We start from the raw sequence: 11,098 nt of genomic DNA, 5'->3' as shown, positions 1-11,098 counted from the left end.
CTGATAGACAGATTTAAGTGTGTTTTTCATGCCCCTAAACTACAGACTGAGTCCCTGTAAATGCTATAGCTCCTCTGATCAGTATAATTATTATATTATTCTAGAGTATGATCTGATTCCCATTTTTCCTGTGTGTAATCTATTATGTTACCAATTTGCCTGCATGGGAAATACATCTACATGAATGTTATGCAAGCTGTGTTTACCATGATAAATTGCAGTATGTAATCAAGAGCAGCTCCTGGGAGTGGGGTGAAAGGCACATCCAAATTGGCAGTCTCATGATAAATGCATGGGATTTGTCTAAAATATTAATCAAATCTAAATGTGCAATGAATTTGATAGTGGCTTACTCCTGGGCTATATTTGGAACCAGTTCAGAGCCGTGCTGGGACAGGAGACAATAAAATTAAATTGGCAAATCTTCTCGAAACTAGTGATACAGCTGGACTCATGCGAAGAATGGGAAACCCTAAAAATTAATGTAGCAGAAGGAAAGCTTTACAAAAATGTTTCCGTGTTGTGTTTTTATCTTTAGTGGGCGCTCTCAGCGAGAATAACACCTAATCGTTTCACTGTGAAGATGCGAAAGTTAGAAGCAGGGCGATCATTTCACGATACAAATCAGATGCGTTTGCAAAGTGGGAATGGTGGCTCACGTGATCACACATTTCAGAGGCTATATTAAGAACCTGATTCGAAAAGGACTCTTATGCAACAATGCAAAATAGAACCGCTGGGAGGAGGCGTAGAAGAAAGAAAAAAGAAGAAAACCGGCCGACACTTTAAATGCTGAATAGAGTTAGACGACCAAGCAAGAGGGAAGTTTAGAAATGTCAAATCCTTAGTCGGTAATAGAGTTCACGCAGCCAATCACTTGGCTGGAGTCAGCTCAGCCTCCGTTGGAGTTGTTTGGAGCCCGAGCCTCGGTGAGATACTGTGCGTAAAATCTGCCTTAAACGCAGCAGCGGCACTGTCACAGCATCCAGAGTCCATTCTCTCACACACGGACTTACTTCCGTTTGAAGGGGAGCTGTTGTTGTTGCTACGATGGCAGTTTTGCGAAAACTGTTAATGTGAAGTGGGAAGGTGGGTCCACTGCTCCGTCTACCTCGACTCAGTTGCGTCGAGGAATGATGCTGAGCAAACCTGCCGGAGGATTTTCAACTACAGGTAAGATGACCGTCGATGTTTAGCTGCTGGTTGCCACAATATGTTCTTAGGCTGCTGTTCTAGGATAGATGTATATCTGAGAGTAGTAGAGTGGGAACAAATAGGAAATTCCCTCCATTGTACGTTGAAAATTAAGTTTTCCAATTTTACGTGAAGCGGACGCACCACAATAGGGGAAATATATTGTGCCTTTGTTTGTGTTTGTGGCTAAGAAAGTGTCATGTATGAATAACCCATAGCAGATTAAACAAAGACAAGGTAGATAGACAGAGGGACAGAGGTGGTCATTAATAATCGCGGAGTCCAAGACTCTCATGTGCTAAGTGCACTCATTCCAGAGTCTGATGAATTATTTGTGGATGTGAGATGTGATTTTTGTTGTCTAATGTAGTGTGTAATGGAATTCCTTGTTATCTGAAGAGCGGCTCAGGCACAGGAGCATATGAGGATGGACACAGTGTTGAAGATACTGAGCTGAGTGTTGTGCGCGTGTACATATGTGTGAGTGTGTGGGCTCACATTCAGCCACTGGCCCACATTATTCATGCTTCCCCACGGCAAATAACTGTGAAAGCTACTGTGGATGCATGAGCTTTTTATTTTTTTAATCATAGGAGGTCAAAGGCTCCAAAGTTCTCCTGTAAATCTGCATGTGTTTAAGGACCGCTGTCTCTGACGGCCAGGAAGTCACTGCATATGGAGGAAATAATGCATCTCTTACAACACCCTCTGCCTGTTTTATTGTTTACTGTTTGTGGAGACTGTCAGAGGCAGCCAGAGAAGTCTAAAGGGTGTAGTTTATGCCACACTGTATACTATTATTTTCAATATAGATAGATAGATAGATAGATAGATAGATAGATAGATAGATAGATAGATAGATATTTTGCCAAACTCATGTATTTCTGTATGCCATTATGCTCCACTCAGTCACCTTCCAGACCTCAAAAATCAAAATCTCTGGGCAAAATCACAATCGCATCCAAATGTGCTTGTGCATTTCCATCCCTGCAGCTTGTTTCTCAGTTTTCAGACTTTCAACTAAACAAACACATGACATAACTCGGACTTATTTTCATAACATAATGCAGCCCCTTTATCTCATTTCGCCATTAGTCACGGGATGAAAAAAATGAATTTGATGGACGAGGTCCACAGGGATTGACCGTTTTGCAAAACAAAGTAGTGTATTTGCTTAACCCCAAATCTGGACACGCTCATATCACAGAGCCTCTCATTGGTGGACTGGTTGCCTTAGTGACTGCCTTTCCTGACAGCGTTCTTGTTTTTGTTGTTGTGTTTTTTTAATTGCTATTATTTTACATAAAGCAGTCATTTATTATTATTATTATTTTATCTTCTACTCATTAGTCCCACTCTTCAGCTGCATTTGAACATCCAGGCGGAGTCGAGGAGGCCACTTCAGACTTGTCAAATTAGTATGCACCGCGAAATACAGCACCAACTATCATCCTTTCTCCACGTATTCATTATAGGAAGCTGTGACACGTGGAAGATATTTTTTCACTAAATGTTTATATAAAACTGGAGGGGGGGGGGTGTGAGATGCAACAGTTGAACATACACCAGATGGTGATTTTTATGGCTCAGACTGGTGAGAGCTTAGGAGAGGAATCCTGATTGTCAAACAAGATGAAATATTTCCTGCATTAGAAATCTGTTCTAGAGGGCACATTTTCATGCTTAGATCAAACTGGAGACCTATACCACACCTAGATTAACTCTATATTCCCTAGAATGTGCTGTGATTAGACTTGACTTCTTTGACTTTTTTTTCAGCTGCCAGACTGCCCGATATTCTCTGGACTCCATCCTTTGATCCACAAGACGTTTGAACCAGCCCTCATGGAGAGCCTCAGCGAGCTCCAGAACCCCCTGCTGGACAAAACCAGCAGTCATGCAGTTCCTAACGACTACCAGGGCTACCAGTGTGACTACCCGAGCCAGCCTTATCAGGACAGCCTAATTGGCTACTACTGCACTGGGGCCAATGGCAAACATAAGGCTCAGCAATTCTTGGATGCCACCTCTCTCCATTTGGCAGTGGAGGCCTTCTACAGGCCCAGCTTCATCCTGTGCAAGGACGACATCAGCCTTCATAGCAAGGACTCGAAAAGCGAGAGCTTTGAAACCACTTTCACAGAGAGTAAGGCGTCAGATGGCGTTTCCACGGAAAACACAGTGGATAGCGCGCAAGAGGAGAAGGATGCCAAGATACAGACGGTATCCTATGAGGTGGAGGAGGAGCAGCAAGGTCCTGAGTATGAGGTCAGAGGTCACATGAAAGGAAAACATGAATATGTCGTCTGCATAAATGGCAGGGCACCATGCTTTATAGGCATGTTATCCATAGCTCCAAGCATCTGATGCAACATGAGGAAGTCTGTGTTATTAAGTTATTAGAGAAATAATAAACTTATAATTCTTCATTTTTTATACAAGGCATACAGGAATGATTACTGTAGCCATACATGCATAAGCAGCAGACCGAAGCAAGAACCGTTTGGCAGTGTTGACAGAGTAATTGAATATTGAGTCACTATATGAAATTAAATGCGTTTCAACACTTGCTTGTAACTGTCAGGGCCAGCTTTCAGCAGAAAATGAGTCACGGTGCTGTAGTGATGCTTATTATTTCATTTGCTGTTCTATTAGATTGTCGGCGTGATTCACGCGCATTTCTCACTCTTTTCTGCAAATGGTCAATCTGCTTGTGACTCTTTGAAATGCGGTGCGGGGTAATTGTTCGCTTTTGTCTTATAATTACATTCCAAGAAAATGACACATCTGATTTTTATCTATTTTGCAATTTTTCCCCTCTTTTTTGGGGTTAATATAGTCACAAAAAAGATAACATGACAGCAAAAAAGAGCAAAGTCTTTTCAGAAGTGGTGAAAATCTAATTTCACCCAGGGAGGCTTGTGAAGTACTCAGGGCTCTGAGCTGGCAGAGGAAGAAGTATAGCACCCTTACCGAGCTGATGATCACGCCAGCTCCTGTCACTCGGAGGCCTGGCAGATAGATTGAGACATAGCAGCAACTGCCATTAATGCCATAAGTAATGTCGTGCTTTAACGGTGTTAAGCGAGGCTGTGCTGATTCATGGCCGTCAGAGCAGGTGAGCCCGGAGCCAAAGTTATTCCATGTCAATTCAAAAGCGCAAATGAATGTGATTAACAGTGCTCTGATAAAAAGCTGGCTTTCCAAATGGAATATGAGACCTTTTGCACCTACATTTCTTTACTTTCTCCTCCTGCCTTTGTGTTTGTGCGTGCATCCGTGTGCCGCAGCGCTAATATTCGAGTCATGCCGACTCAGAGAAACTGTGATTAAGAGGATTTTTACAGCTATGGGAATATAAATAAGAGAAACAGAGCAGCAGCTGGGGAAGGTCCATATAGTTCCAAAATTACCCATATATTGTCTGTGGCAGCTGTGTTTACACATTTTCCCTTCACAGTTGCATGTTGCTGCAGGCCTTGTGTACAATCAGCAACAGAGAGGGGGGGAAAAACGTAGACCAAGTCTCTGGCAGGTGATGTTTGACATTTGGGTGATACAGACAAAATAAATTGCAGGTAACAAAGTAACAAGACCCTGTGCATGATGCCACTGTGATTGCCCCTGCTAACTAGGTGCACAGATACGTGCATATGTGTGTGTGTGTGTGTGCGCGCCCCGGTGTTGAGTCGTCTGTCCCCTTCAGACATTAACAAGGACTAGGAGAGAGCTGTGACAGGGCTGTTAAAGGCACTGAGCCTCGGCGGACCCCCATCCGTTATACTGGCAGACCAGACTGGGAGCGTGTTCCCAGCCGACCGGACTCTGTGTCAGGCAAGCTGTCAGTAAGACTGAATGCAGCAGTCACTCAGAACTGTTATCAGTTCTTGCTACGGAGATAAAAGGAGATTACTGCTGTTTGTACTCACCAGTTTATTCATGTGATGTCAGATTATGCAGTTACCACCAGCTGCTGTTTTGATAGATCGTACCCGTCTGTCTAGGTGGACAGTGTTCATAAAGCAGATAAGAGAGAGCTTCGTAATCTCTTTCTTGGCAAAGGTATTTGTTTGTAAACTCTTTGGACCCCCCGCTGACCTCTAAATAAGGTTTCTGAGCAGAAATCCTCTGAATATAGCTCAAAGTTATTACATTGCATCCAGTGTTTTGGTTAATTCGGATGCGATCAGACGCTAGAAAATAGTTTAGAATATTCTGTGAAATGTGGCTATTTACAAGTATGGTTCCTTTTTCTCTTGCTTGCCTCACTGCCTGTTCCTTAATTACCTCTAAAATGGTCGGTTCAGTTCCCGCCTTACACATCGATTTCTGTTTTTGCACTTTCCTTTTTCCCTGCTTTGATTGATCCGAAGGCAGGAAGACTAACAAATGAAACCTTGCTCCTGTGGGGGCTGTTTATTTAGACAAACATCCTCTCCATGTCTGGGACAGCTAAGAGAAGTAAGGCCACCTTCTCTTAAAGGTCACCTGTGTAGTAGTCACATTGCCATCGTTGCTGCAGGCTCGGTGTGCCCATGTGGCCTAAGTGGCATTCAGATCTATCACTCATTAGCTCCCGTGGCCCTGACTTTCAAGGTACGATGCGTTCAACAGGCTCCTGTTGTACACCTCATAAGATGCCTGGTGCATTAAGGAAAGATGGTGGAGGTCTCTCAGAGTGTAAAAGCAATTTAGCACATAAATGACGCTCTGTCCTGTCACCTTGCAATGATGGAACAATCCGTTAATCCTGTGTTATCTGTCAGACCGCTCATGTGTGTTGACAGAGGCACCAAATCCTCTCTGGCTGACTGAGCACATCCTGTCCTGGGCGGTTGTAGAAAAGGTTAGATACAGTAGAGAGGGAGCATGAGATGTCAAGCTACGACACCATAAAGCTGTCCAAAGTACACCTGGCTTTTTATACGTCAGCCATACTCTGTTATTATGTTTATATATAAGGTTCCACATCCGTTCTTTTTCTGACTTTTAATTTTTCTGTATAAAATCAACGTCTTCCAGAGTGACAGCTCCAGTGACAGTGAGAGTGAGGACAACTTCATTGTGCTGCCCCCTCGGGACTACTTGGGCCTCGCCATCTTCTCCATGCTCTGCTGCTTCTGGCCCTTGGGCATCGTTGCCTTTTACTACTCTCACAAGGTAAAGGCCCAGAGATCTCAAGGATGTCATCAACTCTTATTACACTGCATTCTATTTAAGGTCAGTGAGCACAAGCGTTCAGACAAGTGCAGCCGCAGCCCATTTTCCACCCTGTGACCCTCCTTGCAGTTGTTTCAGATGATTGGCTATGTAAATTAAACAGATTCGGCCCACTTGTCAGTCACCTGTGTTCACTTTGGGAAACCATTAACTCTAAGGTTTTGGTTCACAGTGCGCTCCTGTGTGAGCGACCGACTGCCATTATATTGTTTTTTTAACTTGTTTTGCTCATAGCTGAGAACTCATTTGCAATTATAGCAGCACCTTTGGTTGGTCTTATGGTTAGCATCCTGCTGGTCTAAAAAACCATTAGCTTCAAGCCCTCTCACCTCAAACGCAGCACAGTGTTTCTCTGTAGTTTTGAAACACAATAATTGCAGAGACAATTATACCAGAACAGAAAATAATGTGTCAAAAGAATAAATAAAGGCCAGCCTCATTTTTGATAGGAAACCAAAACACCCAAACAACACATTTGTCACTGTCAGAGGGATAATGACCTAATTGCCATGGTAACTAATGGCTCCCTGAGAGCATTTCTTGTTTTCTCTCTTTTAACTGTGGCTTTACACCTACTCAGACACTCGGTGCTGATGAGTAACACACCAGCTCATTTCACTCTCTGCTTTGTTTTGTCAGACTGGCAAGGCCGTTGCAAAGGGAGACTTCTCCAGAGCAGGGATGAGCTCCAGAAGAGCCCTATTCCTGGCTGCACTTTCCATTACCATTGGAACAGGGATGTATGTGGGGGTGGTTGTGGCCCTCATAGCCTACCTGTCCAAGCCTGGACATGTATAGCACTAGGACCACATGCTTGGAGGGTGGAGACGGTAGACATAAAGATGAAAGGAAGGGAAAGGGTGGACAGATATTTGCCTCTCCTGAAGGTGTGCGTCATTGTCGAAGCTGGCTCTCTGCAAAAGCAGAAGCTATATGAAGAGAAAGAACAGAAGGAGAGCAAGAGAAGAAAATATGTGTGGATGGAGTATTACTTGGACAGCATATTGATCTGGATTGAATCTTTATTTCTGGAATGCAACACTCCCGATCCCTCTATAAAAACACAAAAAGACAGTGCTGAGAAAGATGACTACTCTTCCACAAAGACTGTGCTACACTTATCTAAGAAAAAAATGAACTCATAGAGTATGACACTACCTACCTTTTATCACATTAATCATTTACAGCATTTTTATTTGACCTTTACATTCAGTGTACTATCTGTCCTTACTGTTGCAGATTGTGTATTATTCTCTTTGTAAATGAATTTCTTGGAAAAACAGTCAGCCAATGGATTTCTGGGTGATTGTTCATTTAAGGAATACTCGAAAGGGATCCAGTTAGTAAGACGTGATAAGTGGACCCGTGACAGAAAGACAACAAATGTGTCAAGTGTACACAAAGATGCCAAGCAGTGGACTAGAAATTTATTAGTGTCTATTGTGAACTGTAAATTTAGTCAATAAATATATTTGGCATGAATAATTAAACACTCTAATGTCTCATATTCCCTTATTCAATTTTCTTTGACAGGTGCGCCTCAGAGCAGGGATAGTTCTGCACTGGCATGGGGCTAGGAAAAAAGCAAGTAATTAACTGAACTCCAGATTATAATTTGATTAAAAAAAAACAAAATTAAAAACCCCATTCACAACACAAAGTTTCACATATTAAGGGATGTGTTTATGTACAAAATCCCAGTGGACCAAAAGCTCAGAGTTAGCTTAGACTGTCTCAGCTGCTTGATTTCTGTTTCTAGATGTGAACACAGCACCTGCTGTTCAGACACACTGTTTATGATGGGCAGCCAATCACGACAAAGTTGGTTTAACTGGAAGGGAACTAAAATGGTTTGTTTCAGAGACAGAATGGACTGAGGGGAGAGTCTTGCACTACAGCTGAACAGCTAAATGGCTAAAGGGGTTAGCTAAAAGTATTGAATGATGGAAAGTTGCAGCAGTTAGTTGGGCTAAAATAGTTAGCAGTGAACAATAAAGACTTAAACTACTTAAGCTACATTTGACATAGCTGTTGACGAAAGGTGATTGATAAGCAAAGCTTAAACTAATAACTAAACTGATGAAAGATTAGCAATAGCTATGGTTGGTAAATGGACTCATTCTTACACCGCTTATCTACTTTATCTGTGTTCTCAAAGCGTTTTATACAACATGCCTCGTTAACGCATTCATCCAAGCACTTGTTCTTTCTATCTAACATTCACACCCTAATGTATGCATCAGAGAGAAACTGGAGACTGGAGCGGCCATGGATCAAACCACCAATCTTCTGATTAGATGACCTGCCTTACCCCTGTGAGCTGACGGCTACCTCAATGTAATCAACAAACAGACAAAACTATTGGTTGGAAAAATGTAATGGTAAAATGGCTCAAACATCCAAGCTAGTCATAGTGAAAAATTTTGCATCAAAACCTACAACACTACGCAAAAGTCTTGAATCACAGCATGTAAGGCAGCCTGAACTCTATGAAGTCTTCAGAAACAGATCTCCAGGCTTCTTGAACGACATTTAAAGCTCTTCTTTGTCAATATGATCCCACACTGCTTCAATAATGTTGAGATCAGGCTGTGGGGAGGCCATCAATTTTCCATCAATTTTGACAAGATGTTCAGCGTCACTGATTGAAATGCAGCCCCAAACCATGACAGTGTTTTACAGATGGCTTTAGATGCTCACTGTTGTACCTCTCATGATTTCGTCAGTACATATTGACAATGAGTTTGTCAAAAATGTAACATTTTTATTCATCAATCCATAAGAACTGTTGCCACTGATTTGCAGTTCAGTTCTTGTGTAATTTGATATACCTCAGCCATTTCACTCCATTTCCTAAAATGACACACTGCACTCTTGAGAGATATGCCAAGTCTTGACATCGACCCTTCAACTGTTTGATGAGGTTTCAGCAAAAAGTAGATTGGATCTGAAGGGCCAGATACATCTCTCAGGTTCTGTGCCATGTCTTAGCAGAATTGTTTTTCCTGTTTCTTAAGGACATGACTTTCAGATACTGCCCATCTGCTGTGGAAAGGTTTTTAAGCCTTCGTGCTTTTATTCAGTTTCCTCAATTGGTTTCTTTTCGGACACACGGCACACTGTGCCAAGAGATGACAAATTTTCAGCTAATAGCTCTTTGGGAATCACCTTGTTGGCACATTAATACTATTTTATGCATGTCCAACAATGCTGTCTTTGAGATTTTTCATAGATTCAACTTAAGAAATGGGAGCAAATTATGTCGCTGCTAGCAACACAGTGCCTTAAGACACAATTTATATTTACGTGAATACACAATGCTGGTTCATCCTTTGAGATAGTTACACTTTGACAAAATTAACAACTTTTTTTTTTTTCAAAGAAGTGATCCAAGGTAATTTATTCTGTCTTTTATGAACCGGCATTCTGAATGTATGAGATTATGTTGTTACAACGTGAAAAATGTTTACCGTTTCTGCAGCAGATGTATTTTTAATGTAGTCTGCAACGTCTGTTAAAACAGCTCCAAGTCTCGGTTGATGGAGGCTTCCTTGGCTTATTTATAAGGCTGTCAAGGTACATCAGAGAACAAAGGTTGGAAACAAGTAAACGGGACACCGATTGTGTGGTTTGCAAAGCCTGTCAAAGCTTATTGTCGACCACGGAGCATTAGATTGACCACTTACTGTTGCAGGCACAAGCCAGTGCAGTCACTGGCTTGTCTCTTCACTGTCGTTTGGCATCACTCACTGTCGGGGCTCGAGGTGACTTCAGCTGCCAGAATGCTGTGAGCAGGAACAGGAACAGTGCCTACACTCTGAAGTCAGAATGTCAAAACAAAATTAGACCAGCGCTTCACTCGGCTCGAAAACTTGGAACCACCACCACGCACGTCCTGTTCTCTTGCCCCACCTGCCATGCATACAGTTCATTAGCCTCAGAGTAATAGCTGTCAGGTTCAACTCTGCAGACAGCATAGCCAAGAAGCAGGAGAAAACAGATCACAACAAACAAATGTAGTAGACACTAATATTTAAATGCTAAGAATCCTACTCATCATAAAATCAATTCAGGCAAATATCTGGCACATTAATGAAAAAATTTCTTGAGTCATATGAAGCACACACAGTCCTGCAACAGACAAATTGTGCACATGATGTTGCTTTAAAGCAGCAGCACAGGTAACCACTTCATATAATAAATCCTGCCTTATCAGCAAAGCGTTTACTGAGGTCATAAATCAGAGTGCATTTTAATTTTCCACATAGAATTCCACATCCTTTTGCCCCCCATTCCCAGTCATTAGAAAGGATTCACGTTCAAGGCACTTCTTTAATAGCTTCAGACACTGAGACTGCATCCACCTTTCACATTCAGGTGCTGAAGCGAACAATAAAAAGAGGAACAGAAGAAGCGAAAATGGATGAACAACTAAAATAAGTCTCAAACTGGCCCTCAGCTGCTGTCCAAACCTTTGTGGAACCAAATACAGGAAGACAGAGGCCTAGCTGGCTTTCCACTGCCAGACAAGCAAGTAACAGCAGCTGGCCATGTCCCACACTGCAGAACATGTTAGCCTGTGTTTGCAAAATCTTGTTTGCTCATCAAGACTGTATTGGACAGGCACAACATGAAGTAAGGACATTTGTGTTTGTGTAGATTATATCTTTGTTGAAACAATGTA

General features: G+C 42.2%; 1 protein-coding gene across 1 annotated transcript; it reads left to right on the top strand.

Moving 5' to 3' along the window:
- Positions 1–779: 779 nt before the first annotated feature.
- Positions 780–7,904, top strand: LOC113012127 (synapse differentiation-inducing gene protein 1-like). Its single transcript, XM_026152134.2, has 4 exons — positions 780–1,173; positions 2,974–3,462; positions 6,217–6,354; positions 7,054–7,904. Exons 2-4 carry the CDS (start codon positions 3,040–3,042, stop codon positions 7,210–7,212), a joined length of 720 nt encoding a protein of 239 aa, XP_026007919.1. The 5' UTR covers positions 780–1,173; positions 2,974–3,039; the 3' UTR covers positions 7,213–7,904.
- The last annotated feature ends 3,194 nt before the right edge of the window (positions 7,905–11,098 follow it).

This window comes from Astatotilapia calliptera, chromosome 19 (assembly GCF_964374335.1).
Source record: "Astatotilapia calliptera chromosome 19, fAstCal68.1, whole genome shotgun sequence".
NCBI lineage: Eukaryota > Metazoa > Chordata > Actinopteri > Cichliformes > Cichlidae > Astatotilapia > Astatotilapia calliptera.
The sequence above is the reverse complement of the archived record's forward strand: the minus strand, read 5'-3'. Positions and strand labels throughout refer to the sequence as shown.

Bases quoted from the DNA above. Each gene is read 5' to 3' on its own strand.
- LOC113012127 (XM_026152134.2), top strand. From the start codon at position 3,040: ATGGAGAGCCTCAGCGAGCTCCAGAACCCCCTGCTGGACAAAACCAGC. The intron at 3,463-6,216 runs GTCAGAGGTCAC...AACGTCTTCCAG, and splicing joins AGCAAGGTCCTGAGTATGAG to AGTGACAGCTCCAGTGACAG. The intron at 6,355-7,053 runs GTAAAGGCCCAG...TTGTTTTGTCAG, and splicing joins CCTTTTACTACTCTCACAAG to ACTGGCAAGGCCGTTGCAAA.